General features: G+C 41.5%; 1 protein-coding gene and 26 non-coding genes across 27 annotated transcripts; all 27 read right to left on the bottom strand.

Moving 5' to 3' along the window:
• Positions 1 to 871: 871 nt before the first annotated feature.
• trnas-gcu lies at positions 872 to 953 on the bottom strand. Its single transcript has one exon. It is a non-coding gene; the product is annotated as a tRNA-Ser (tRNA).
• A 345-nt stretch (positions 954 to 1,298) lies between these two features.
• trnas-gcu lies at positions 1,299 to 1,380 on the bottom strand. Its single transcript has one exon. It is a non-coding gene; the product is annotated as a tRNA-Ser (tRNA).
• A 133-nt stretch (positions 1,381 to 1,513) lies between these two features.
• Positions 1,514 to 1,595, bottom strand: trnas-gcu. Its single transcript has one exon. It is a non-coding gene; the product is annotated as a tRNA-Ser (tRNA).
• A 133-nt stretch (positions 1,596 to 1,728) lies between these two features.
• trnas-gcu lies at positions 1,729 to 1,810 on the bottom strand. Its single transcript has one exon. It is a non-coding gene; the product is annotated as a tRNA-Ser (tRNA).
• A 133-nt stretch (positions 1,811 to 1,943) lies between these two features.
• Positions 1,944 to 2,025, bottom strand: trnas-gcu. The gene has a single exon. It is a non-coding gene; the product is annotated as a tRNA-Ser (tRNA).
• Positions 2,026 to 2,158: 133 nt separating this feature from the next.
• On the bottom strand, positions 2,159 to 2,240 carry trnas-acu. Its single transcript has one exon. It is a non-coding gene; the product is annotated as a tRNA-Ser (tRNA).
• An 812-nt stretch (positions 2,241 to 3,052) lies between these two features.
• On the bottom strand, positions 3,053 to 3,134 carry trnas-gcu. The gene has a single exon. It is a non-coding gene; the product is annotated as a tRNA-Ser (tRNA).
• A 928-nt stretch (positions 3,135 to 4,062) lies between these two features.
• trnas-gcu lies at positions 4,063 to 4,144 on the bottom strand. The gene has a single exon. It is a non-coding gene; the product is annotated as a tRNA-Ser (tRNA).
• Positions 4,145 to 4,277: 133 nt separating this feature from the next.
• trnas-gcu lies at positions 4,278 to 4,359 on the bottom strand. Its single transcript has one exon. It is a non-coding gene; the product is annotated as a tRNA-Ser (tRNA).
• A 130-nt stretch (positions 4,360 to 4,489) lies between these two features.
• On the bottom strand, positions 4,490 to 4,571 carry trnas-gcu. Its single transcript has one exon. It is a non-coding gene; the product is annotated as a tRNA-Ser (tRNA).
• Positions 4,572 to 4,704: 133 nt separating this feature from the next.
• On the bottom strand, positions 4,705 to 4,786 carry trnas-gcu. Its single transcript has one exon. It is a non-coding gene; the product is annotated as a tRNA-Ser (tRNA).
• Positions 4,787 to 4,919: 133 nt separating this feature from the next.
• trnas-gcu lies at positions 4,920 to 5,001 on the bottom strand. The gene has a single exon. It is a non-coding gene; the product is annotated as a tRNA-Ser (tRNA).
• A 133-nt stretch (positions 5,002 to 5,134) lies between these two features.
• trnas-gcu lies at positions 5,135 to 5,216 on the bottom strand. Its single transcript has one exon. It is a non-coding gene; the product is annotated as a tRNA-Ser (tRNA).
• A 133-nt stretch (positions 5,217 to 5,349) lies between these two features.
• On the bottom strand, positions 5,350 to 5,431 carry trnas-gcu. The gene has a single exon. It is a non-coding gene; the product is annotated as a tRNA-Ser (tRNA).
• Positions 5,432 to 5,564: 133 nt separating this feature from the next.
• On the bottom strand, positions 5,565 to 5,646 carry trnas-gcu. Its single transcript has one exon. It is a non-coding gene; the product is annotated as a tRNA-Ser (tRNA).
• A 133-nt stretch (positions 5,647 to 5,779) lies between these two features.
• Positions 5,780 to 5,861, bottom strand: trnas-gcu. Its single transcript has one exon. It is a non-coding gene; the product is annotated as a tRNA-Ser (tRNA).
• Positions 5,862 to 5,994: 133 nt separating this feature from the next.
• Positions 5,995 to 6,076, bottom strand: trnas-acu. Its single transcript has one exon. It is a non-coding gene; the product is annotated as a tRNA-Ser (tRNA).
• Positions 6,077 to 6,371: 295 nt separating this feature from the next.
• trnas-gcu lies at positions 6,372 to 6,453 on the bottom strand. Its single transcript has one exon. It is a non-coding gene; the product is annotated as a tRNA-Ser (tRNA).
• A 693-nt stretch (positions 6,454 to 7,146) lies between these two features.
• LOC121689930 (uncharacterized protein C14orf93-like) lies at positions 7,147 to 12,425 on the bottom strand. The gene is made up of 6 exons (XM_042070188.1): positions 12,166 to 12,425; positions 11,098 to 11,227; positions 10,096 to 10,163; positions 9,016 to 9,110; positions 8,811 to 8,920; positions 7,147 to 7,494 (listed from the first exon to the last, which is right to left on the bottom strand). Exons 1-6 carry the CDS (start codon positions 12,282 to 12,284, stop codon positions 7,174 to 7,176), a joined length of 843 nt encoding a protein of 280 aa, XP_041926122.1. The 5' UTR covers positions 12,285 to 12,425; the 3' UTR covers positions 7,147 to 7,173.
• A 12,342-nt stretch (positions 12,426 to 24,767) lies between these two features.
• On the bottom strand, positions 24,768 to 24,849 carry trnas-gcu. The gene has a single exon. It is a non-coding gene; the product is annotated as a tRNA-Ser (tRNA).
• Positions 24,850 to 24,982: 133 nt separating this feature from the next.
• On the bottom strand, positions 24,983 to 25,064 carry trnas-gcu. Its single transcript has one exon. It is a non-coding gene; the product is annotated as a tRNA-Ser (tRNA).
• Positions 25,065 to 25,197: 133 nt separating this feature from the next.
• Positions 25,198 to 25,279, bottom strand: trnas-gcu. Its single transcript has one exon. It is a non-coding gene; the product is annotated as a tRNA-Ser (tRNA).
• A 133-nt stretch (positions 25,280 to 25,412) lies between these two features.
• trnas-gcu lies at positions 25,413 to 25,494 on the bottom strand. The gene has a single exon. It is a non-coding gene; the product is annotated as a tRNA-Ser (tRNA).
• A 348-nt stretch (positions 25,495 to 25,842) lies between these two features.
• Positions 25,843 to 25,924, bottom strand: trnas-acu. Its single transcript has one exon. It is a non-coding gene; the product is annotated as a tRNA-Ser (tRNA).
• A 295-nt stretch (positions 25,925 to 26,219) lies between these two features.
• On the bottom strand, positions 26,220 to 26,301 carry trnas-gcu. The gene has a single exon. It is a non-coding gene; the product is annotated as a tRNA-Ser (tRNA).
• A 498-nt stretch (positions 26,302 to 26,799) lies between these two features.
• On the bottom strand, positions 26,800 to 26,881 carry trnas-gcu. The gene has a single exon. It is a non-coding gene; the product is annotated as a tRNA-Ser (tRNA).
• A 362-nt stretch (positions 26,882 to 27,243) lies between these two features.
• trnas-gcu lies at positions 27,244 to 27,325 on the bottom strand. Its single transcript has one exon. It is a non-coding gene; the product is annotated as a tRNA-Ser (tRNA).
• Between the last annotated feature and the right edge of the window lie 398 nt (positions 27,326 to 27,723).

The raw sequence follows: 27,723 nt of genomic DNA, 5'->3' as shown, positions 1-27,723 counted from the left end.
TCATATAGTAGCAGTTATGAGATAGGTGAAAACATGGCCCTTAATGATAGTGTATCATCGGAAAGAATAGAATCGACGAGGATGGGATTCGAACCCACGCGTGCAGAGCACAATGGATTAGCAGTCCATCACCTTAACCACTCGGCCACCTCGTCACTGAGTCGAAATGCGTGGAAAGTTTTCCAAAGGAAAAGCATTGAGCTTTGACATTACTGATTATCTTTAGCAGTTACGAGGTCAAAATATGCCCCTTAACGATAGCAGTCCATCGCCTTAACCACTCGGCCACCTCGTCACTGAGTCAAAATGCGTGGAAAGTTTTCCAAAGGAAAAGCATTGAGCTTTGACATTACTGATTATCTTTAGCAGTTACGAGGTCACAATATGCCCCTTAACGATACTGTATCTTTGGAAAGAGATGACATCCTTTGCAAATGCAATCGACGAGAATGGGATTCGAACCCACGCGTGCAGAGCACAATGGATTAGCAGTCCATCGCCTTAACCACTCGGCCACCTAGTCAACGACTCACTGTGAGTGAAAGTTTTCCAATAGAAAAGCGCTGAGGTTTGATGTTAGTCATTATATAGTAGCAGTTATGAGATAGGTGAAAACATGGCCCTTAATGATAGTGTATCTTCGGAAAGAATAGAATCGACTAGGATGGGATTCGAACCCACGCGTGCAGAGCACAATGGATTAGCAGTCCATCGCCTTAACCACTCGGCCACCTCGTCAACGACTCACGGTGAGTGAAAGTTTTCCAATAGAAAAGCGCTGAGGTTTGATGTTAGTCATTATATAGTAGCAGTTATGAGATAGGTGAAAACATGGCCCTTAATGATAGTGTATCTTCGGAAAGAATAGAATCGACGAGGATGGGATTCGAACCCACGCGTGCAGAGCACAATGGATTAGCAGTCCATCGCCTTAACCACTCGGCCACCTCGTCAACGACTCACGGTGAGTGAAAGTTTTCCAATAGAAAAGCGCTGAGTTTTGATGTTAGTCATTATATAGTAGCAGTTATGAGATAGGTGAAAACATGGCCCTTAATGATAGTGTATCTTCGGAAAGCATAGAATCGACGAGGATGGGATTCGAACCCACGCGTGCAGAGCACAATGGATTAGCAGTCCATCGCCTTAACCATTCGGCCACCTCGTCAACGACTCACGGTGAGTGAAAGTTTTCCAATAGAAAAGCGCTGAGGTTTGATGTTAGTCATATAGTAGCAGTTATGAGATAGGTGAAAACATGGCCCTTAATGATAGTGTATCTTCGGAAAGAATAGAATCGACGAGGATGGGATTCGAACCCACGCGTGCAGAGCACAATGGATTAGCAGTCCATCGCCTTAACCACTCGGCCACCTCGTCAACGACTCACGGTGAGTGAAAGTTTTCCAATAGAAAAGCGCTGAGGTTTGATGTTAGTCATTATATAGTAGCAGTTATGAGATAGGTGAAAACATGGCCCTTAATGATAGTGTATCTTCGGAAAGAATAGAATCGACGAGGATGGGATTCGAACCCACGCGTGCAGAGCACAATGGATTAGCAGTCCATCGCCTTAACCACTCGGCCACCTCGTCAACGACTCACGGTGAGTGAAAGTTTTCCAATAGAAAAGCGCTGAGTTTTGATGTTAGTCATTATATAGTAGCAGTTATGAGATAGGTGAAAACATGGCCCTTAATGATAGTGTATCTTCGGAAAGAATAGAATCGACGAGGATGGGATTCGAACCCACGCGTGCAGAGCACAATGGATTAGCAGTCCATCGCCTTAACCACTCGGCCACCTCGTCAACGACTCACGGTGAGTGAAAGTTTTCCAATAGAAAAGCGCTGAGGTTTGATGTTAGTCATTATATAGTAGCAGTTATGAGATAGGTGAAAACATGGCCCTTAATGATAGTGTATCTTCGGAAAGAATAGAATCGACGAGGATGGGATTCGAACCCACGCGTGCAGAGCACAATGGATTAGCAGTCCATCGCCTTAACCACTCGGCCACCTCGTCAACGACTCACGGTGAGTGAAAGTTTTCCAATAGAAAAGCGCTGAGGTTTGATGTTAGTCATTATATAGTAGCAGTTATGAGATAGGTGAAAACATGGCCCTTAATGATAGTGTATCTTCGGAAAGAATAGAATCGACGAGGATGGGATTCGAACCCACGCGTGCAGAGCACAATGGATTAGTAGTCCATCGCTTTAACCACTCGGCCACCTCGTCACTGGACACATTCAGTGGAATGTTTTCTGACGGAAAGTTATCAAGGTTTCACATTGCTGCTTATTTGTGGCAGTTGTGAGATAGGGCATCAAATATCCCTAGCACAATGTGTTAGCAGTCCAGCGCCATAACCACTCGGCCACCTCGTCACTGAGTCGAAATGCGTGGAAAGTTTTCCAAAGGAAAAGCATTGAGCTTTGACATTACTGATTATCTTTAGCAGTTACGAGGTCAAAATATGCCCCTTAACGATAGCAGTCCATCGCCTTAACCACTCGGCCACCTCGTCACTGAGTCAAAATGCGTGGAAAGTTTTCCAAAGGAAAAGCATTGAGCTTTGACATTACTGATTATCTTTAGCAGTTACGAGGTCACAATATGCCCCTTAACGATACTGTATCTTTGGAAAGAGATGACATCCTTTGCAAATGCAATCGACGAGGATGGGATTCAAACCCACGCGTGCAGAGCACAATGGATTAGCAGTCCATCGCCTTAACCACTCGGCCACCTCGTCACTGGACACATTCAGTGGAATGTTTTCTGACGGAAAGTTATCAAGGTTTCACATTGCTGCTTATTTGTGGCAGTTGTGAGATAGGGCATCAAATATCCCTAGCACAATGTGTTAGCAGTCCATCGCCATAACCACTCGGCCACCTCGTCACTGAGTCAAAATGAGTGGAAAGTTTTCCAAAGGAAAAGCATTGAGCTTTGACATTACTGATTATCTTTAGCAGTTACAAGGTCACAATATGCCCCTTAACGATACTGTATCTTTGGAAAGAGATGACACCCTTTGCAAATGCAATCGACGAGGATGGGATTCGAACCCACGCGTGCAGAGCACAATGGATTAGCAGTCCATCGCCTTAACCACTCGGCCACCTCGTCAACGACTCACGGTGAGTGAAAGTTTTCCAATAGAAAAGCGCTGAGGTTTGATGTTAGTCATATAGTAGCAGTTATGAGATAGGTGAAAACATGGCCCTTAATGATAGTGTATCATCGGAAAGAATAGAATCGACGAGGATGGGATTCGAACCCACGCGTGCAGAGCACAATGGATTAGCAGTCCATCACCTTAACCACTCGGCCACCTCGTCACTGAGTCGAAATGCGTGGAAAGTTTTCCAAAGGAAAAGCATTGAGCTTTGACATTACTGATTATCTTTAGCAGTTACGAGGTCAAAATATGCCCCTTAACGATAGCAGTCCATCGCCTTAACCACTCGGCCACCTCGTCACTGAGTCAAAATGCGTGGAAAGTTTTCCAAAGGAAAAGCATTGAGCTTTGACATTACTGATTATCTTTAGCAGTTACGAGGTCACAATATGCCCCTTAACGATACTGTATCTTTGGAAAGAGATGACATCCTTTGCAAATGCAATCGACGAGGATGGGATTCGAACCCACGCGTGCAGAGCACAATGGATTAGCAGTCCATCGCCTTAACCACTCGGCCACCTAGTCAACGACTCACTGTGAGTGAAAGTTTTCCAATAGAAAAGCGCTGAGGTTTGATGTTAGTCATTATATAGTAGCAGTTATGAGATAGGTGAAAACATGGCCCTTAATGATAGTGTATCTTCGGAAAGAATAGAATCGACTAGGATGGGATTCGAACCCACGCGTGCAGAGCACAATGGATTAGCAGTCCATCGCCTTAACCACTCGGCCACCTCGTCAACGACTCACGGTGAGTGAAAGTTTTCCAATAGAAAAGCGCTGAGGTTTGATGTTAGTCATTATATAGTAGCAGTTATGAGATAGGTGAAAACATGGCCCTTAATGATAGTGTATCTTCGGAAAGAATAGAATCGACGAGGATGGGATTCGAACCCACGCGTGCAGAGCACAATGGATTAGCAGTCCATCGCCTTAACCACTCGGCCACCTCGTCAACGACTCACGGTGAGTGAAAGTTTTCCAATAGAAAAGCGCTGAGTTTTGATGTTAGTCATTATATAGTAGCAGTTATGAGATAGGTGAAAACATGGCCCTTAATGATAGTGTATCTTCGGAAAGCATAGAATCGACGAGGATGGGATTCGAACCCACGCGTGCAGAGCACAATGGATTAGCAGTCCATCGCCTTAACCACTCGGCCACCTCGTCAACGACTCACGGTGAGTGAAAGTTTTCCAATAGAAAAGCGCTGAGGTTTGATGTTAGTCATATAGTAGCAGTTATGAGATAGGTGAAAACATGGCCCTTAATGATAGTGTATCTTCGGAAAGAATAGAATCGACGAGGATGGGATTCGAACCCACGCGTGCAGAGCACAATGGATTAGCAGTCCATCGCCTTAACCACTCGGCCACCTCGTCAACGACTCACGGTGAGTGAAAGTTTTCCAATAGAAAAGCGCTGAGGTTTGATGTTAGTCATTATATAGTAGCAGTTATGAGATAGGTGAAAACATGGCCCTTAATGATAGTGTATCTTCGGAAAGAATAGAATCGACGAGGATGGGATTCGAACCCACGCGTGCAGAGCACAATGGATTAGCAGTCCATCGCCTTAACCACTCGGCCACCTCGTCAACGACTCACGGTGAGTGAAAGTTTTCCAATAGAAAAGCGCTGAGTTTTGATGTTAGTCATTATATAGTAGCAGTTATGAGATAGGTGAAAACATGGCCCTTAATGATAGTGTATCTTCGGAAAGAATAGAATCGACGAGGATGGGATTCGAACCCACGCGTGCAGAGCACAATGGATTAGCAGTCCATCGCCTTAACCACTCGGCCACCTCGTCAACGACTCACGGTGAGTGAAAGTTTTCCAATAGAAAAGCGCTGAGGTTTGATGTTAGTCATTATATAGTAGCAGTTATGAGATAGGTGAAAACATGGCCCTTAATGATAGTGTATCTTCGGAAAGAATAGAATCGACGAGGATGGGATTCGAACCCACGCGTGCAGAGCACAATGGATTAGCAGTCCATCGCCTTAACCACTCGGCCACCTCGTCAACGACTCACGGTGAGTGAAAGTTTTCCAATAGAAAAGCGCTGAGGTTTGATGTTAGTCATTATATAGTAGCAGTTATGAGATAGGTGAAAACATGGCCCTTAATGATAGTGTATCTTCGGAAAGAATAGAATCGACGAGGATGGGATTCGAACCCACGCGTGCAGAGCACAATGGATTAGCAGTCCATCGCCTTAACCACTCGGCCACCTCGTCAACGACTCACGGTGAGTGAAAGTTTTCCAATAGAAAAGCGCTGAGGTTTGATGTTAGTCATTATATAGTAGCAGTTATGAGATAGGTGAAAACATGGCCCTTAATGATAGTGTATCTTCGGAAAGAATAGAATCGACGAGGATGGGATTCGAACCCACGCGTGCAGAGCACAATGGATTAGCAGTCCATCGCCTTAACCACTCGGCCACCTCGTCAACGACTCACGGTGAGTGAAAGTTTTCCAATAGAAAAGCGCTGAGGTTTGATGTTAGTCATTATATAGTAGCAGTTATGAGATAGGTGAAAACATGGCCCTTAATGATAGTGTATCTTCGGAAAGAATAGAATCGACGAGGATGGGATTCGAACCCACGCGTGCAGAGCACAATGGATTAGCAGTCCATCGCCTTAACCACTCGGCCACCTCGTCAACGACTCACGGTGAGTGAAAGTTTTCCAATAGAAAAGCGCTGAGGTTTGATGTTAGTCATTATATAGTAGCAGTTATGAGATAGGTGAAAACATGGCACTTAATGATAGTGTATCTTCGGAAAGAATAGAATCGACGAGGATGGGATTCGAACCCACGCGTGCAGAGCACAATGGATTAGTAGTCCATCGCTTTAACCACTCGGCCACCTCGTCACTGGACACATTCAGTGGAATGTTTTCTGACGGAAAGTTATCAAGGTTTCACATTGCTGCTTATTTGTGGCAGTTGTGAGATAGGGCATCAAATATCCCTAGCACAATGTGTTAGCAGTCCATCGCCATAACCACTCGGCCACCTCGTCACTGAGTCAAAATGAGTGGAAAGTTTTCCAAAGGATAAGCATTGAGCTTTGACATTACTGATTATCTTTAGCAGTTACAAGGTCACAATATGCCCCTTAACGATACTGTATCTTTGGAAAGAGATGACACCCTTTGCAAATGCAATCGACGAGGATGGGATTCGAACCCACGCGTGCAGAGCACAATGGATTAGCAGTCCATCGCCTTAACCACTCGGCCACCTCGTCAACGACTCACGGTGAGTGAAAGTTTTCCAATAGAAAAGCGCTGAGGTTTGATGTTAGTCATATAGTAGCAGTTATGAGATAGGTGAAAACATGGCCCTTAATGATAGTGTATCCACTGGGTGAAAAGGCATTGAATCAGGGAATATTCATAGTGATATATTTCCTGATATGTAGGATATCAGGTAGTATATTGGTTGATATGCTCCTGATATTTTAGTGCCAATTCTCATATCAGGAGCATATCAAAAGTCCTGAATGGGACTGCGACGACATGCAAGATATCCAGACTTTGTATATTCACCTGATATGATCCATGTTTCAAGTATTAGCTACTTATATGACCCCGGACACCCCTTGTTCTTGTTACCATATATCCCCTGATATGTCAAACATGGAACTACGCATATACTGCCCATTATACTGCTAGACAGAGCTAATTTCATAGGCATTTATGTGCATGCCTTTATCATATTTAATGGTTTTAACTATTTAAATTAGTACTCATATGTAATGGTTTTAAACATGGGATAGGCCTACCTAACCAACACTGAGCTTATTGTCACACACTGCCATTCAACATTGTAATATTTCAAATAAATTACACACTAAATTACATTATTTACTTTGAATTACACCTACTCCCAATGACTATTTTACTCTACTATGAAAATTCACATACAACAGGCAATAAAGTTTGTTACATGATCTTTATTTCTTGTATCAGTTGCTCAAATCAATATACATGGCATTCCCGCCTGTAGGGGGGTCACGGGATGACACACGCCCCCTTTCTTGGACCCGCTGCCTCAGACACCCTGGCTTCCGGCCGAGCCTCCCATTTGTTTCCAACTGTTTTTGGCATTGGTGTAGAATTCTTGTTAGCCTTGTAGTTCTCCATTTAGGAGGGAGGACCACGAATGTCCCCTTGTCCTCCTCCCCACTCTCCTCATCCGACATAAAGGCAGCGTCTGCTCTTTGAAGGTAAAGGAGGTCTTCTCCTTCCAGGACCTGACCTCCCACCTGAAGTCGTCGTTTGAAAAGCTACAAGACATAAGAGATTGCATATTATTAGTGATATGGCATGCTGGAGAAGACATTAGAATTCTATAGTACAATATGAACTTCTGGATACCAAGGCCCTCCTTTAGAAAAAAATAAAATGCCTTTATTTCAGTGTCCCACTGTAAGTCAAATGTAAAATTCCATCACTTTTCCCTAACAAAACAAAATTGAGTACATGCCCTCATAACATAGCTTGAGCTCTGTGTTAAAATTGTCTAGAGTTCTCCTTTAAGACCAGTGCCTTGCCTTCGTATCCACAAGTTCATACTCGTTTGATCCTTCCCTGAACCAAAGAGTACCATTGGCTGCAAATGCCTAGCAGTAACCAAACACACCAATATTTTGGGACTTAAGTTTATTCACTGTGTTCCCCAGGGGACTCCTACATTTTGTGGGGTGGGGGGGTTGAGGGAGAGATCTCGCTCAGGGGGCGGGGTTACGTCCTGCATCACATCCGTTGAGGGTCGGTGCGCTCGGTACGCGCACAGGCAGGCACAGAGCTAGCGAACCTAGGTGATTAATTTCCATAAACTTTGTTTAGTGAATGCTTAAAACAGTCAGTTTGTAAGCAAAATCAAGAATTACGATCTAGGATATGTGTGAGATTTGACCTAAGGATCTTTGGTTCTGGCATTCCTGACTAACTTTGAATATAGGAATTTGCGGGTTGCCTCAGGTTGGGTTGATTATTTACATTGACAGAATGATTGATGCTGGATCTGAACCAAAGATCCTTAGCTCAAATCTCACATCTCCTTAGGTCAAATCTCACAAACTCAAAGATCGTAATTCTTGATTTCGCTTACGAACTGACTGTTTTATGCGTTCACTAAACAAAGGTTATGGAAATTAAATCACCACTTTTCTATCAAAAAGCTTGTTGTAAAAAGCATAACTTGTTGGATTTAAGACCTAGGTTCACTAGCTCTGTGCCTGCCTGTGCGCCTTCTGGTTAACACCGACCCTTGACGAGAACCCACGTGAGATGTGATGCAGGATGTAACTGTGTGATTTGTATAATTGCAATGTGTACATATAACAATGTCAAAAAGAGACACAGCCATTTTGTAAGGGTATACATACTTGGTACCATGTTCACATTCAAGCAAAGCACTGCTACTTGGGCGAAGTGATATGCAGGCAGCACCTGAAAAGCTCTGGTGTTACTTCTTCAAACCCCAAGGAGCAGTGTTTTGCCTGAATGAAAACATAGTTCCAAGTATGTATATAATGCGGTGAATAAGCTAAAGTCCCAAAAAGTCAGCGTGTTCCTTTAAGGTGTGAGAGTTACTTACCCGGTCACGTCTGCTAACAAGTTTTTTTTTGTTTTTAATTTCATCCACCCTCCCGGAGAGTTCCAATCTCATTTGAGTTTTCAGATTTTCAAAAAATTTGTTGCAGGCTTCTGCGAGAAAGAAACAAATAATGAGTCAAAATATACAGGCTCATCAGTGGATCATTTATCACTTGAATGTCAGGTGAATATGTTTAAAATCGTACTTCTCAGCAAGTTCTCTGGTCCCCAAGTCTCCCCAGAATCTTTAATGGCTTGGATGATTGCTTTCGTTACCTCCTCATTATGAGACGATCTGAAACTGAACAGAAAACATATACAATAACATACACTGATTTTAGTGTTCACTGCCGATCCACTGTTAAATCCAGGTAGTACACATTTTCTTGTCCTCAGGGTTCCTACACATTTTCCATTTCAAAATTCCATACTTTTTCCATACTCAAATTTTCAAACTTCTCGGTAGATCTCAATTTGGTTTTGGTACCAGGGTTTTCTGAGGACCCCCATTCAATTGTATCTTGATGATGTGGACTGATATGGAAGAATATTAGACTTAAATGTTTTGTACGTGTGTATCACATTCTGAAACTGTAGAAATTATTTGTAACTGTAAAAATGATCTGTACAAAATTACAAATATGCCCTACACTTACAAATCTACTCTACGGTTTTACAGCTACAAATAATCCTCCAGTGAAAAATATTTTACCATTGCAAAAATATTCTACAATTACAAATCAATATTCTACGCACAAAAAGTTGTCCTGCAGTTATAAATCTTTTCTGCAAGTGCAGACTTTTGCACCACCTTAGGGATGAGAAGCGCCTCATATGTATTGTGTGTGTGTGTGTGTGTATCAGGATTTGTAACTGTAAAAATGATTTGTGATTTAACAAAAAAATAACACCAACGATTTTAAGTGTCCATTTTTACAGTTACAAATAATTTCTACAGTTTCAAAATGTGACACACACGTACAAAACATTTGAGTCTAATATTCTTCCATAGACGGACAGTTAAGCTACACAACATTAGGAATGATTCATTATGACCTGAGTGAAGTGATTTTAGTACTGTAGATGCAAGTCTGGAAACACAAATATTTCTCCATTCTTATCCAGACCTTGAAATTACTAAAATCAATTCCATACTTTTCCAAGTTTTCCATACTGCATAGGAACCCTGTGTTCTTTTTCCTACTGATAGTATGCAATGATCTCAAATAACAAGGCTATAAATAAAGGGAAAATATCATTCTACTAGATTGTAAAATTGGACATACATGTCATTAGGTCCCACTCGCCACTGCAGCTCTTCTCCCAGCCCACGGTGTATACGCCTCACTCGTGCCTGGTGAAAAAAAAAAACATAATTGAAAGTTTTATGCAAGGAAATACTGTTAGGAACAATAGTGTCATTTCTTAAAGGCACCATCAGTGATTGAGCTACGAGACTTCCTAATTCAGACTTTGCCGGGAAGCAAGTGCAGATCTTACAAGGCTGGTTTTCCGCTAGTAGACTGTAGGGGAGCAGGGAAAGCCACCATTTTTGCTCAACAGGTCATTTGACCCTCAAAATGATTTCTCAAAGTGTTTATTAAGTTGACAATGTGGCATTGTTCCACATCACTGATTTATGAAATTGGCCAAGAGTTTGGTAAGCAGGTCACGATGCATGCATTACCTGCAGACAGAGACAAGCACCACTAACCTAGATTAGCTTAGTTCACTCATTTCAGAGTATCCCAATAGCCTGTCGCTCAAAAAAGCAAATATGAAAATAATAATGATTCAGGTTTTCTTGTAATTACTACTGGCAAAATGTGCAGTCACATCATGTGCAAGTGTCAATGCAAATTGACACCTGGTGCTTTCTAGGCATATACTTACTTGAACCTATACTCTTGTGAGTGCAGTGACAAAGTAGAGCAGTCTTTTTGAAGGTTTTTGACGTTTCAAAGTGGTTCCTGGATGCTTTGTGATATTACTGCACCCAGACAGCAATCAGAAGAATATAGTTCCAAGTAAGCATTAACACTTGCACATATTGTGACTACACAGCTCACAAGCTAGCTCAAAATTGACCTGACAAATTGAGGTCATCAGGCTACTTAAATCAATGAACTATGCTGAGCTAGGTTAGTGAGTTTGTATCGGTCTGCGGTAATACATGCAATGGCAGAAAAGCTTTTATCCACTTAGTAAAGCAATTGGAGAAACAGCGAATAAGTCAATTTAAAAAAATGGTGGCGTGGTCTTTTAAAACATACAATGAAATACTTTACCGAGAGTTCATGTGGCACTTTGTTGTTGGTGCTGGAGGAGGGCTGCTGTCCCATTCCAGTCACAGTGTCCTGGAGTTGTTTTAGGTCACCTCTCAAATCATCAATCGAACTTCTGATGTCACCCATTGCCCTGCATCAAGAAAGAGAGAGACACATGAGCATTTTAGTGCATATTTTCCTGAAACAGAATGCCACAGCACCTGACAATGGCAGTCAGTAAATATCTTAAAATAAACCTTACATTTCAAGGACTTAATTATCTTAACATGCCAATGTGCTCTTCTACTATTCTACAGGGTATCTGTACATTTTCCAAATGCAAATTTAAAGACTTTTAAGACCTTTTCAAGACATCTAAATAGGAAAGATGCAAACAGATCAACTTAACATGTACAATATTTCCTCCAGATTGCGAAAACGTTTCATCCTGTGCAGACTAGCTACTAGTGGTTGTGTGATTCAAACTGCGGTGATTCAAAATACTATTAATTTGCGCTACGGTTCTAGCTTCTAGCTCATTTGGACAAGGTAACGTTAGCACAACTCGACAGAGCACCGGGAAAAAACGCCCGCGCCTGGGAATAACGGCACAACATGTTAGGCCTAACGTTAACGTTACAATTTTTTTGCGAAAGAGGGGCAGAACAATAATCTATAATCTATCTCTCCACCGTACTTTGGAGCAACATTGACAACAACACACACCAGTCCCAATGCAACTAGCTTTAGTGCTAACGTTACTCAATCACATCATATGCGAATCAGCCTACATAAACGTTACACTAGTGTCACACTAGCTACTAGCTAGCAGCTATGTAGCTAACATTAACGCGCGCCCAAAATTTCTCAACCGTCTCTGCCGGTAGCTAACGTAGCAACTATTTAGCTAACAGTTATTTAATGATAGGCGCTAACGTTAACGCTAATTTAGACCATCACGTTAGCGTCAGTTAGATCAGCTTTTTTTTTTACCTAAGCGTTTTATTCACACTTTACCTTTCTAGAAAAAACACACTTATGTAGAGCTACCTCTGGATGGATACAAATAATTATCTTATTTCAACTTACCTCAAAACGTCACGAAGGCTCGTATTGATACTAGCATGTTCCTCCTCATCCGAGAGTTGTCGCGAACTCCTTCGCCAAGCATTTGCAATCTCATTTGGCGATCGCCTTGGAGTGCTCATGGTTATACTTAACTGCTACTACAACTTGAAATAGAAAATAGTGGGAAATACAGTTACTTGGAACCTACTGTCCGTGTCCGATCTGCTGACTGTAATGAACATAGACTGTATATATAGAACTGGACAGTGTGGCTGCATTCTACAGTGTTCTATGGAATTGAAGCCGCCGAGGCGACGCCATCTTGGAAAATTTGGAGCCAATTTGAAGTGCGGCTGCGCAGCAAAAGTTGAAGCATGCGCAGTGAAGAGGAGTCGCGGTCAGGCACGCCCACTCAGTTGCCACTCAGCGAGTTAAACACGCCCCTTGTCAAGTGAAACCCGCCCCCTTCTCCTTTCCACAACGCAGGTTGACTCGGCGCCGAAGGCTAGCTGGCTGGGTGAATTTTACGGCTGTGACTGAGTTAGCTAAACAGTACAAACAACAATCGGTTTGTTCTTGTCTGGTAAGTGTTGCATATCAACTGAAACGTTTTTTTGTCTATTGGTGTTCTTAAATACGTCTAAGAGAGCTTATTATGTTGATTATAGACTGTGACAATTTAGTATGGTGAATACTAATGAGCTAACAACAGAAATGCGGACAGCGAATTACATGCTAACGTTAGCAGCTACATTAACGTTACCGGGAGGCTAAGTTAGTCATTGAAGTGAAGATTAGCACACAGCTCCCTTAACAGTCGATGCATGATATAATTGGTTTTATTAGTTGTTGCTGTTTTCAAATATCATGTATGCCATCTCAACATGGAGTTACCATTGACTGTACATGGGGATTAATAACACTAGACAGTCAGTACAGTATATGATGTGATAAAGCAACGGTATGATGTGATAAAGCAACGCAAGTTAACGTTAACGTAATGTGAAGCATGGACCTCATCAACCTCGTGTTAATGTAACTACTAGCCATTTTTTCTAACGTTAACGACACCTCTGTTCGAGCTACTTCTGTGATGGTAGGTCGGTAGCATAGACTGTAAAAAATAGATCGGTAGGTCAGTAGTTGTAGACCGCATAAGTGAATGATCGATAAATGAAACGCCTGCATTAAACACTAGCTGCTACGCCAAGAACCAGTCACTTCCCAGGGATATCGGTGAACATTTGAGAAAGACCTTAGTTTGTCATCTAACGTCCATGATCAGTCATACTGATAACGTTATTTTTCAAGCTGACGCAAGTTAATAACATTCACACCGCATATTTAAATGTGTAGTTAACATTATAGGTAGGCTGTGAAGTTTATTGCACACATATATTTAATTAATTGGTATTACTAGTGGTGTTGAGTGCCTGATTAGATGCTTTGTAATGTTGTAAAATTGTCTGACTAACTTTATTGTAACTTTCCTTTTTGCAGGTAAGATATGGGTGATGACTGAATGTACTGGAGGTGGCGGCAAGGTGGTCTACATTAGTCTGCAAGCAAGGGAATGCCTACGTGAAGATGTTTGGCTGGGGTGGTCTGAGGTGGCATGTCCTCCCCCTTTCTCCAAGTACCCTGACATCCATCTCCCTGACATCATCACCCACCGTCACTGGATCAACCTGAAGCCCCTTATACATGGGACATGGCACAGCACCACTACGTTCTGAAAACACATGACTTTCAATAACTTGCATGGCACCAAGAAAGGTCTGCCTCTGCTCTGAACCTTCTGTTAATGTGACATCATTTATACTTGAGGCTGTACACATCCCTTTGTTTCTATTTTCTTTATTGATGTCACCCAAACTTCAACTTTCTGTATGCCCCTGAACTCACACAAAATGTAAATTGCAATGCGCCATTTAACTAGTGGTGTAGTCGAGTTAGTTAGTTGTAGTGGTGGGTATACTGTGAGCAACCCCAAATGTTATTAAATACATATCCTTGCCTATTTTAAATGGGTTTACTGTGTAGTCCTGTGTATCACGTAGACTATACCACGGTCATTTAACTGCCTTGGTATTTAAGTCAGAGGCCATTGCTTAGTATTTAACTGTAGCCTACACAAAGATGTAGATGTTACAAGAATGTTAATATCAGATTAATTATTGGTTGATACTAAATCAATATTGAATGTTTTTTATTTCTTTTGTGTGATCTATCATTCAGAATGCTGCAACATGCCACAATCAGCCAAAGAGGACACATCGTAACTCCTCTCCTAGTTACTCTCCATTGGCTCCCTACAGTAGACAGAATTAAATTTAAATCTCTCACTTTGGCCTATAGGACATTGACTGGATCTGCTCCTTGTTATTTTAATTCAATGATCAAGATATACATCCCCAACCGCCCACTGTGGTCTTCTGATGAACTTCTGTTGTGTCGACCAGTCTTAAACGCTAGGTCAAATTCAAGACTCTTTTCCTCAGTGGTACCATGTTGGTGGAATGAGTTGCCCAGTGCTCTTCGTTCTTGTGATAGTTTTTGGTCTTTTAAGCACTTCTTATACATTATGGTTTGTATGCAGTAGTACTGTTTTATTTTCATTATAGGCTGTTGATTAATTTGACATTGTTTATTATTGATATTCTCCTTAATGTAGTCTTACCATGTTATTGTTATTATATTATTGATTGAATGGGCATTATTATTTATTATTGCTTTCCCCCCTCATTGTTTATTTCATTAGGCTATTGATTGATCCCTGTTTTAAGTATTATATTGTTTTGTATTTGTTAAGGGTAACCATAACCATCATAATGTGGTATTTTCTTATGCACTTGAAACAAAGAATAAAAATGTTTCTTTAAACGTAGTACCACTTTAAACACATCACACACTGAACAGCAAAGTAGCTTCCTGATTATGTGTAAAATGTTTAGAGTATCCTGTCCTGATGTAGTAGGTCCATGTTCTCATATTTTTACAGCTGACATGAAGGCTGCAGTATTACATTTTTGATTTATAATGGAGCACCCTCTCTGGTGAAAGACTAGCAAGCCTGTGGTAGAGGCATACGATTACAGACATATTGAGAGGGCCTAGCAATGAGTTGTCACAGTTTTCAATTTAGACGTATTATTTTGAAATGATGTACGTCTACGGGAGGATTTACCCCGCAAAATGCTACGGGAGGATTTCTCATGCAAAATGCTTCTCCAGCAGTGCAATCGCAGGTAACAACGATACCTTAACGCATTTTCAGATACCGCTGTTCTGAGCATACTAAGCAAATTGGCCATTTGTAACTTTGAATCCCTCCTCACGTTAAGCTATGGTCCAATAATGTGTTCACTAAAACACAAGTAACGTTATTTGTCGGGCTGATTCATAAATGGGCATACCGAGGTTGTCGACCTAGCAGGCTAGGTGGCGTTTTTTGCCATTCGCAAAACTAAGCAAGAGTTAACGTAAATGAAACTTTACATCGCCTTCTCCAGTGACAAAGTATATTCAAATGAAGTTGCAACGATGATGGCGGCAATCACTGGTTACGTTAAACCATTTCAAACAAGTAGGACTGTAAATGATGGTGACTATGGCTAACGTCACTTCGGATCAATATAGCAGAGCCCTTTTACTTTACCTATCAACTGGCTAATGCTAGCATGATGTAGCATGCTATGAGCTAATATACTTAGCATCTACGAAAGAACAGAACATATATTTTTTCACAAAGAATCTGTCACAACTAACAACGATGTCTCTTACCAGCAACTACACAATGTATGACTATCAATATGTATTTAGTCAGACTGTGATAAGATATAGCCTAATGATAATAACAGCAACACTTATTTAGGTTAGATTATGTGTCGAAATCATAGGGTCGAAATCAGGTGTTAAAATAAGTGAGCGATGACGCGGTAGTGTCTGCAGCCAGCTGTCAATCATAGGTGTAAACACGCCCTTTTAGATTTGTTAATATAACATTAAAAAAAATAATTTCAGCGAGAAAAGAAAAATTGTGTGTATTGAAGCATCTTGAAAACTATTTTTTCGAATAAAAAGTTGTTGATACAAAAATAGTTTTAGATGAGAAAAGTGACACGGAAAGTTGGCTACTTGGCCATTGAAATACATGGGGATGGGCGGAGTTACACATTGTACTGCAGCCAGCCACCAGGGGGCTCTGGACTAACGCTCGCATCACTCTTAACAGACGGCACACTGTCCAGTTCTATATATACAGTCTATGGTAATGAACGTTAACTCATCTATATCCCCGATTTTGAATAAGTGAGCCAGACGAGGTCCAATCATTCATGAGAATCGCAATATTCGATTTAATGTGATTGGACACTGCAGGTTCTGGCGGGGATTCTCCAACAGCAGCAAGCAAGATTAAAGCTCAGATCTCAGATCAGTGGGTAAAAAACGAAGACGCATTAGTAGCGCAATTTAAATTAACCCTTTCGCAAAACCGCATAATCCATGTCCAAACGGGGCTACCTTCACTACTGTGAACATTGTGATGACCTGGTGTCAAAATCCACCTTCTACAGGCATCGAAGGGATGTTTCAGAAGGGGTGAGTTGGTTCTACCCATCAACATTTCTTTTTTTGTTGTTGTTAATAAATGTATTTACCTTGATGTCCAAAACTAATAGGATGTGATAATGGTGAAAATATGACTAGACTACACCACTGGTAGTGAGTCATACATACACTGTAGTGTGATGTTTTTTAAGTGGGTATGCTGCGCATTATGTAGACACCACTGCATAGCATAAAAACATCCTAAGTCTCTTGAGGAACTGGGCACTCAATATAGCCTTAAAAGCACTTACAGTACATTACGGGCCATAACAATGGCATATAAAGAAACTCCATGAAATGTTCATACCCTGCAAATCACTTGTTTCAAAACGAACTGACCTCATCAATGACTTTTTTCCACGTAAACAGTTAACCACAAGGCAAACCACTCAGACCAGTGGCACTGTTTCTCAGGTGAGTTTTGACAATGGCACAAACCGATCTACATTAAACCTGAAGGACATGGACACAATGCTCATTACATAAGTGGATACATTATTAAGACTCCTTACAAAAATGTTTTAAAAATGAACTGTTTCTCACTAATAGGCCAATACAGACCTGCAGAGAGAGCAAGATGAGCAAGAGATACAGGATGAATGGGTGAGCAAATTTGCATTCTAGATGAAATGTTACAAGAATATTTACTGAATACCTTCTTAAACACCCAATAAAGTGAAAATATTGGCTCCACATTACTCACATCACAGCTGTCAATTAACAATTGCTATTACAATTCTACAATAATTGGAATTTCACGCTTTACAGTGTTTCCCATACGTTGACTAATTTGTGGCAGCCCATCACAGTATCAAAATTGACCACCACAAAAATGATTTTCTATGCTGTGGCCTACTATTGAAATAGGACTAAATTAGAATAGAAGTGTTAGAACACTGTTGTGTTGTTGAGGTTAGCCATAATGTTACAGCTACAGTTAAGAACAAAATGATTAATACCCCCTGGCAAATATTGATTTAATGTTGATTCTCTTGACCAATATGTTTGTTCTGACTGAAAATGACACCGTCACATGCCAAAAGGTTGATAGACAATGTGGAAGAAACATGGAATCAAAAAGTAGTGTGTTCATCTTTAACATTTTTATGAAAAATGGCATGTCAATTATTCATACCCTTTTTAAATCAATAGAAACATCTTTATTTGCATTCACAGAGCTCAAAATGGTTCTTGTGATATCTACCAAGCCTCTTCATGTCTCCACAATGATTCAAGACCACAACTTTTTAACAGCAATCCGGGTTTTGAGTCAGGAATAATTATTTGCAAATCACTCTAGCCTTGTGCTCACTTTTTTGACGGATTGAGGTCTGGACTCTGAAATGTTGGTATTGTTCCCTGTTCATTTTCAGTCAGAAAAAACTTATTGGTCAAGAGAATATAATTTAAACCCCCCCCCCCCAATACACCTACCACCACAAATACAATTCAATTCTGTGGGAAACACTGCGTTATAACTTAATGCTACTGTACAAAACTCCTGCTTAAGGTGGACACAAGTATGCATGGAGACCAGTGTTGTGACAGTGAAGACATCATAGAAGACGAAGAGGTGAACAACATTACAAGCGTTCAGACTTTAATGATAGTAATCAAAACATGCATTGCCGTTCAAAAGTTTGGGGTCACTTAGAAATTTCCATTCCACTCCATTATAGACCAAATATCAGCTGAGATCAGTTGCATTGCCATTTCTTTTTTTTAATTTACGGTTCTGTGTTATTCAGATGAGCAGATCCATACCCTCAGACTCCGACTCCTTGGATGAGCAGGTAAACACATTTAGATTTCATATTTAATTTGTATCTGTAATCATGATGAATAAAACTATGTTCTCCAAAAGTATTGTAAACTCTTTTATTTAGAACATTTAAATCCAGTTAAACATTCAATTACATTTAAACTACATTAATTTCATACAATCTGCACTCTATTACTTCTACACAGTCTATAAATGAGGATCCAGAGATTCTCAGTGACTATGACAGCGAGGAGCTTGAAGAAGCTAGCGACCCCATGGAGCCTTCAAGCACACACAATGTAATTGTGTTCCTTCTAATGATGCTTTCCAAATGGAAATGTTTCTTTACAGTTTCAGACAGGGCATTTGTGTCACTTTTAGGGGTACTAAAAGCCTTTCTTCAGGCAATAGGCATGCTGTTCCAAAGTGAACCTCTCAGACACCTCAGCAATCTCTTCCCAAAATCGATGTACCTCGTCAGAAAGCACACGGGTTTTAATAAAGATGACTTTCAAAAGTATATAGTCTGCCCTATGTGTAACTCTGTCTACACTTTAGATGAGGCAGTCAAGACAGTGTTAGATGAACGTGGCAACATTATTAGGAGGACTGCTAACACTTGTTACCATGTAGCCTTTCCAAGTCACCCTCAAAAAAAGTTCAGGCAGAAATGTGGCACCATCTTGATGAGGTCTGTTTTGGGAAAGGGGGGAAAGGAGCACCTTTACCCTAAGAAGATGTACTGCTACAGGAGTATAATACAATCCATTAAGGATTTAGTGAATAGACCCAAATTTAGTGACGCCTGTGAAAAGTGGAGATCTCGCACTGTCCCGGAAGGGACCTATGCAGACGTTTTTGATGGCCAGGTATGGAAAGATTTCGGTGTAGTTGCAGGCCAGCCATTTTTGAGTGCTTCTGGCAATCTTGGCCTTATGCTTAATGTGGATTGGTTTCAACCGTACAAAGACATCCATGATTCTGTGGGAGTCATTTATCTTACAGTTATGAATCTGCCAAGGGAAGAGAGATGTAAATACAAAAATATCATTGTTGTCGGCATCATCCCTGGACCAAAGGAGCCAACACACCACATTAACGGTTTTTTAGAGCCTCTTGTTGTCGACCTGCAAAAACTATGGGGTGGGGTCTACTGCACTAACGGAAATGGCGGGCAGCTCCTAATCCGTGCTGCTCTAATGTGCATTGCCAGCGACATTCCTGCAGCGAGGAAGGTGGCGGGATTTCTCGGCCACTTTGCCACAAGAGGTTGCAGTAAATGTACAAAGTCGTTTCTTAGGACAGCAGAAAATAAGGTAGACTTCTCTGGTTTTGAGGAAGATTGGCCCTCCCGAACAAACACAGAACACTGCATGTATGCCAAAAGAGCCAAGATGGCCAAAAACAAAGCCGAAAGAGCCAGAATTGAAGGCACATATGGGGCTAGGTACAGTTGTCTTCATGACCTACCCTACTTTGATGTAGTCCGCATGCATGTTATTGACCCTATGCACAACCTATTAGAGGGCACAGCAAAAAGGGTCATGCAAGCATGGAAAGAGCAGGGGGTCCTGTCTAAAGACAACTTTGTAGTCCTTCAGGAGAGAGTAAATTCTATGAAACTGCCAAGCAGCACTGACTCTGGTTTACCCTCTAAAATTGATGCTGGTTTTGAAGGTTTCACGGCAGCCCAGTGGAAATTGTGGGTTTGTGTTTATTCCACCTATGCACTGAAGGGAATCATACCTGAGAATGATTACATAATTTGGAGAATGTTCATTTCAGCAGCCCAATTGTTGTGTTGCCGTGTAATCTGTCAGAGGGACCTTGAGGATGCACACAGATGCCTTAAGATGTTCTGCACCTCATTTCAGGAACGATACGGAAAGTCATGGTGTACCATGAACATGCATCTTCATTTACACCTAAAAGCTTGCATTGAGGATTATGGGCCAGTTCATGGTTTTTGGTGTTTTTCCTTTGAAAGAGCTAATGGCACACTAGGTCAGTACCACACCAATAACCGTGATACCGAGCTTAATATAATGAGAAAGTGGCTCACTGAATGGCAGGTTACTGGTAGCCAGCTGACATCCCCCTTTTCCTCTGAGACTTTTGATTTTGAGGTTCAATGTGTTTTCAGCACCAATCCCGTTGTGACATCTGAGCACTTTGAGGTCTTATACGGCCTTGCTCATGACCTGAGGCTCACTAATTGGTATGAGTATGACAAAACTCTGGAAATAATGCTTCCTCCCATCAGACAGAGCACAATGTCATTTGTCCAAAATTCTGCACTAATGTCCATGTTTAAAATCCTGTACCCAAGTGAAACAATTTTGAGAGTGTCTTTACACTATACATATTGTCACCGATTCAGTTTAGCTGGGGATGTCTTTTCGGCATCCAATTATCGTACTGGGTCCTCTGCACTTATCTGTGCTAAGTGGTTGAGATGTGATGCACTAACAGGTGATCCCATCATTGATCTGGCTGCAACGACACGCCCAGGACAGATTCAATATATTTGGAAGGTACTGGTCTATGTCTTGAGGGAGGATTCTGTTAAAGTAGCTGAACATGTTGTTGCCGAAGTTAACTGGTTTGAAGAACATGGTGACAAGTGGCACTATGGTAACAACAGTACCTGCACTGTTTGGGGAACACAGTATGTCCCATGGTCACATGCTTCTTACATTCCCTTCAAAAGAATTCTTGGCCAGTGTGCTTCATGCTGCTGCAAAGTGGCTTTTTCTGCAATCAGAGAGGAAAGAGTTAATGTAGTAACAACAATTCCATCTGCAAGATGTGTTTAACTGTGATCCTTTGAATAGAACTTTGTATTCTTTGTATACATTTTGTTAGTCTTGTTAGTAAGGAGTGAGGTTAGTTTCTGTTGTTGATTTCGTCTTTTGTTTTCAAGTAAATTAGTTCCACTCCAAATATGTAGTCTTGTTTGGTTTATTTTGGTCTTTACCCATCCTGAAGTGTAAATAATTGAAGTTGTAATTTGAGTGTAATTCTAGATCATTTTTTGAATGTATATAATTTCTACTAGGTTCATCAATGAAATGTTTGCTTGCCCTTACTTGCTTTGTCTAAGACATTAACAAAATCACAGCACATACGCAACAACAATAAACTGTCTTTTCATAACCAACAATGTGATTTTATTAAGGAGACCCTTGGACTGACCAATCGATCTGTAACAAAGACGTGACTTAGATCCCGTCTTGATGAGAGGGCTGACAGATTGCAATGTGTTTTTCCGATCGAATTTCCGTTTGAAATTAATTGCGACACACCTAACTACTAATCCAGGGGTCGGCAACCCAATCCCTCTGATGCGGCTCAGCTTTTGAAAATAATAATGAGTAGGACTATTTAATTAAAATGTATTAGTGTATCTGAGTAATTTATAACTTACCTGACTCTAACCGTAGCCTGCACAATATTGTTAGGCCTACATTCGCGGTTCGTTGCCATGTCAATATCAAACAAATGGATATAGCCTATGACAGTTTTGCGTGGAGTTGCCCTTAAATGATGACGGCCTCAATTCTTGCATGAAACTTCACCTCACTGAATATGAGCCAGCCAGACAAGGCCATCACCAAATCTAATCTCTCTAATGTTCAATTTCGCCAATGACAATTGAGTGTTGTGTTGTGAACTATACTTTGCATACCAAAGGACACTGGGAAAATATGGGGTGGTGTTTAGCATACATGAGAAGCCTACGGCCTAGAAGCTACTTCTGTCATTCCACTTTACATACTTGCACATTACTTTTATGTGTAGACTAGACTATTAAACTAGTAGAAAATGGATAAAAAAAAGCCCTCTGTTGAATGAAAGTAGGCCTAACTGTACGTTAATTATAGCCTACAAACGTTTTCTTGTAACCGTCTTTATGAGACTAAAAAAATAAATAAATTTGGTAAAAGTGGCTCTCCAGGCAAAAAAGGTTGCCGACCCCTGGCCTAAGCAATCATCAATCTATCCACTATCAGTAGCTAATAGCCCAACACTTACCTCAGGGATTGAACACTCCATCAAACTGGTGAAGTGATTCCAACGTCCTGTCTCTGATGCTTCGTCTTCAAAGCCCCACGAAAAAAGAACATCTGGCTTCATCAAACCGTGACAACAGCAGAATAAATTTTAGAATATACTGAGTTAAATAGGCTATAGACCTAGGCCCAAAACGTCCAGACTACACCTCGACATCGCTGCAACAGCTGAACCTAATAAGTTTTTGACAGACAGGGGGAAGGCGGGAAAGTAAAGTGGTCTTTATTCCTCGCATGTGTATAGGGCATGTGTGTTAATTAGGCAGACCCTGGGCCTATCAGAGAACTGATACATCCGTAGCCTTTTATACCGCTCTGGCTTAGTCAGCGTTTTGTCAAGATTTGGTGTGGAAACGTAAATAGGTAGACACATCATACTAGGCTACACCAACTATCCAACAATGAAGGGTCCACAATAAATAGCCTATGACCAGAGATATTAAGCAAAAAAGTGCGAAAAACAGGCTATTTGGTAAACTAACTGTTTGTTTAAATTATCTTTGTGAAATATGTGGTTATATTGACTTCAATCACGCCATCTTCAGTCCATGTTTCATGTTAACATGAGTGTCATTAATAATCACAGGATTAAATAATGAAAATTAAATGACCTGTACGGGTTAGATGTAGGCTAATACACGCAAATGAACTGATTTTTTATCGTGCATGCATGAACACTTCTGATGCGAACTATGGCTTATGATTCGTGTGCCACGCTATTAAATTTAACACAGCATCTTCAATTATCACGGTTGGACCAATTACAAATGCTAAACTAGGCCTGTAACATATTTTTAATTCTGTTTGAACTTTCATGGTAAACATGTATGACTCCTCTAGCCAAACTTAACTTATCGTCTTTGTATTTCGAGTTTGAACTGAGAAAATAGAAAAGTTACGATTGTACCGTTTTCCTCTGTTAGCCTTGTGATGCCAGGCCTACCGCAAAATCCATAAACTGTGTGCGACCTGTGCTTTGGGTATATGCACCCCTGATATCTGATCACCAAATCAGGAAGCAAATAAATCAATATTTTAACTGATTCTTAAAAACTCAGGATATCATCAAATATGGTCCTGATATGCTGCGTGTGATAAAAAATATCCGGTCAACATATCCCCTGATTCCTGCTTATTTCGCCCAGTGATCATCGGAAAGAATAGAATCGACGAGGATGGGATTCGAACCCACGCGTGCAGAGCACAATGGATTAGCAGTCCATCACCTTAACCACTCGGCCACCTCGTCACTGAGTTGAAATGCGTGGAAAGTTTTCCAAAGGAAAAGCATTGAGCTTTGACATTACTGATTATCTTTAGCAGTTACGAGGTCAAAATATGCCCCTTAACGATAGCAGTCCATCGCCTTAACCACTCGGCCACCTCGTCACTGAGTCAAAATGCGTGGAAAGTTTTCCAAAGGAAAAGCATTGAGCTTTGACATTACTGATTATCTTTAGCAGTTACGAGGTCACAATATGCCCCTTAACGATACTGTATCTTTGGAAAGAGATGACATCCTTTGCAAATGCAATCGACGAGGATGGGATTCGAACCCACGCGTGCAGAGCACAATGGATTAGCAGTCCATCGCCTTAACCACTCGGCCACCTAGTCAACGACTCAGGGTGAGTGAAAGTTTTCCAATAGAAAAGCGCTGAGGTTTGATGTTAGTCATTATATAGTAGCAGTTATGAGATAGGTGAAAACATGGCCCTTAATGATAGTGTATCTTCGGAAAGAATAGAATCGACTAGGATGGGATTCGAACCCACGCGTGCAGAGCACAATGGATTAGCAGTCCATCGCCTTAACCACTCGGCCACCTCGTCAACGACTCACGGTGAGTGAAAGTTTTCCAATAGAAAAGCGCTGAGGTTTGATGTTAGTCATTATATAGTAGCAGTTATGAGATAGGTGAAAACATGGCCCTTAATGATAGTGTATCTTCGGAAAGAATAGAATCGACTAGGATGGGATTCGAACCCACGCGTGCAGAGCACAATGGATTAGCAGTCCATCGCCTTAACCACTCGGCCACCTCGTCAACGACTCACGGTGAGTGAAAGTTTTCCAATAGAAAAGCGCTGAGGTTTGATGTTAGTCATATAGTAGCAGTTATGAGATAGGTGAAAACATGGCCCTTAATGATAGTGTATCTTCGGAAAGAATAGAATCGACGAGGATGGGATTCGAACCCACGCGTGCAGAGCACAATGGATTAGCAGTCCATCGCCTTAACCACTCGGCCACCTCGTCAACGACTCACGGTGAGTGAAAGTTTTCCAATAGAAAAGCGCTGAGGTTTGATGTTAGTCATTATATAGTAGCAGTTATGAGATAGGTGAAAACATGGCCCTTAATGATAGTGTATCTTCGGAAAGAATAGAATCGACGAGGATGGGATTCGAACCCACGCGTGCAGAGCACAATGGATTAGCAGTCCATCGCCTTAACCACTCGGCCACCTCGTCAACGACTCACGGTGTGTGAAAGTTTTCCAATAGAAAAGCGCTGAGTTTTGATGTTAGTCATTATATAGTAGCAGTTATGAGATAGGTGAAAACATGGCCCTTAATGATAGTGTATCTTCGGAAAGAATAGAATCGACGAGGATGGGATTCGAACCCACGCGTGCAGAGCACAATGGATTAGCAGTCCATCGCCTTAACCACTCGGCCACCTCGTCAACGACTCACGGTGAGTGAAAGTTTTCCAATAGAAAAGCGCTGAGGTTTGATGTTAGTCATTATATAGTAGCAGTTATGAGATAGGTGAAAACATGGCCCTTAATGATAGTGTATCTTCGGAAAGAATAGAATCGACGAGGATGGGATTCGAACCCACGCGTGCAGAGCACAATGGATTAGCAGTCCATCGCCTTAACCACTCGGCCACCTCGTCAACGACTCACGGTGAGTGAAAGTTTTCCAATAGAAAAGCGCTGAGGTTTGATGTTAGTCATTATATAGTAGCAGTTATGAGATAGGTGAAAACATGGCACTTAATGATAGTGTATCTTCGGAAAGAATAGAATCGACGAGGATGGGATTCAAACCCACGCGTGTAGAGCACAATGGATTAGCAGTCCATCGCCTTAACCACTCGGCCACCTCGTCAACGACTCACGGTGAGTGAAAGTTTTCCAATAGAAAAGCGCTGAGGTTTGATGTTAGTCATTATATAGTAGCAGTTATGAGATAGGTGAAAACATGGCCCTTAATGATAGTGTATCTTCGGAAAGAATATAATCGACGAGGATGGGATTCGAACCCACGCGTGCAGAGCACAATGGATTAGTAGTCCATCGCTTTAACCACTCGGCCACCTCGTCACTGGACACATTCAGTGGAATGTTTTCTGACGGAAAGTTATCAAGGTTTCACATTGCTGCTTATTTGTGGCAGTTGTGAGATAGGGCATCAAATATCCCTAGCACAATGTGTTAGCAGTCCATCGCCATAACCACTCGGCCACCTCGTCACTGAGTCAAAATGAGTGGAAAGTTTTCCAAAGGATAAGCATTGAGCTTTGACATTACTGATTATCTTTAGCAGTTACAAGGTCACAATATGCCCCTTAACGATACTGTATCTTTGGAAAGAGATGACACCCTTTGCAAATGCAATCGACGAGGATGGGATTCGAACCCACGCGTGCAGAGCACAATGGATTAGCAGTCCATCGCCTTAACCACTCGGCCACCTCGTCAACGACTCACGGTGAGTGAAAGTTTTCCAATAGAAAAGCGCTGAGGTTTGATGTTAGTCATATAGTAGCAGTTATGAGATAGGTGAAAACATGGCCCTTAATGATAGTGTATCATCGGAAAGAATAGAATCGACGAGGATGGGATTCGAACCCAGGCGTGCAGAGCACAATGGATTAGCAGTCCATCGCCTTAACCACTCGGCCACCTCGTCACTGAGTCGAAATGCATGGAAAGTTTTCCAAAGGAAAAGCATTGAGCTTTGACATTACTGATTATCTTTAGCAGTTACGAGGTCAAAATATGCCCCTTAACGATAGCAGTCCATCGCCTTAACCACTCGGCCACCTCGTCACTGAGTCAAAATGCGTGGAAAGTTTTCCAAAGGAAAAGCATTGAGCTTTGACATTACTGATTATCTTTAGCAGTTACGAGGTCACAATATGCCCCTTAACGATACTGTATCTTTGGAAAGAGATGACATCCTTTGCAAATGCAATCGACGAGGATGGGATTCGAACCCACGCGTGCAGAGCACAATGGATTAGCAGTCCATCGCCTTAACCACTCGGCCACCTCGTCAACGACTCACGGTGAGTGAAAGTTTTCCAATAGAAAAGCGCTGAGGTTTGATGTTAGTCATATAGTAGCAGTTATGAGATAGGTGAAAACATTGCCCTTAATGATAGTGTAACTTCGGAAAGAATAGAATCGACGAGGATGGGATTCGAACCCACGCGTGCAGAGCACAATGGATTAGCAGTCCAACTCCTTAACCACTCGGCCACCTCGTCAACGACTCACGGTGAGTGAAAGTTTTCCAATAGAAAAGCGCTGAGGTTTGATGTTAGTCATTATATAGTAGCAGTTATGAGATAGGTGAAAACATGGCCCTTAATGATAGTGTATCTTTGGAAAGAGATGACATCCTTTGCAAATGCAATCGACGAGGATGGGATTCGAACCCACGCGTGCAGAGCACAATGGATTAGCAGTCCATCGCCTTAACCACTCGGCCACCTCGTCAACGACTCACGGTGAGTGAAAGTTTTCCAATAGAAAAGCGCTGAGGTTTGATGTTAGTCATTATATAGTAGCAGTTATGAGATAGGTGAAAACATGGCACTTAATGATAGTGTATCTTCGGAAAGAATAGAATCGACGAGGATGGGATTCGAACCCACGCGTGTAGAGCACAATGGATTAGCAGTCCATCGCCTTAACCACTCGGCCACCTCGTCAACGACTCAAGGTGAGTAAAAGTTTTCCAATAGAAAAGCGCTGAGGTTTGATGTTAGTCATATAGTAGCAGTTATGAGATAGGTGAAAACATGGCCCTTAATGATAGTGTATCTTCGGAAAGAATAGAATCGACGAGGATGGGATTCGAACCCTCGCGTGCAGAGCACAATGGATTAGCAGTC

This window comes from Alosa sapidissima, chromosome 18 (assembly GCF_018492685.1).
Source record: "Alosa sapidissima isolate fAloSap1 chromosome 18, fAloSap1.pri, whole genome shotgun sequence".
NCBI lineage: Eukaryota > Metazoa > Chordata > Actinopteri > Clupeiformes > Clupeidae > Alosa > Alosa sapidissima.
Note: the sequence above shows the minus strand (reverse complement) of the source record. Positions and strands in the feature narration are given on the sequence as shown.

What these genes read in the sequence shown, in the direction of transcription:
- LOC121689930 (XM_042070188.1), bottom strand. Translation starts at nt 12,284, where the DNA reads ATGAGCACTCCAAGGCGATCGCCAAATGAGATTGCAAATGCTTGGCGA. An exon ending in CGAGTGGGACCTAATGACAT is followed by an intron (nt 9,111 to 10,095) that starts GTATGTCCAATT and finishes TTTTCTGTTCAG; the next exon opens with TTTCAGATCGTCTCATAATG. An exon ending in TTGTTAGCAGACGTGACCGG is followed by an intron (nt 7,495 to 8,810) that starts GTAAGTAACTCT and finishes TATGTCTTGTAG; the next exon opens with CTTTTCAAACGACGACTTCA.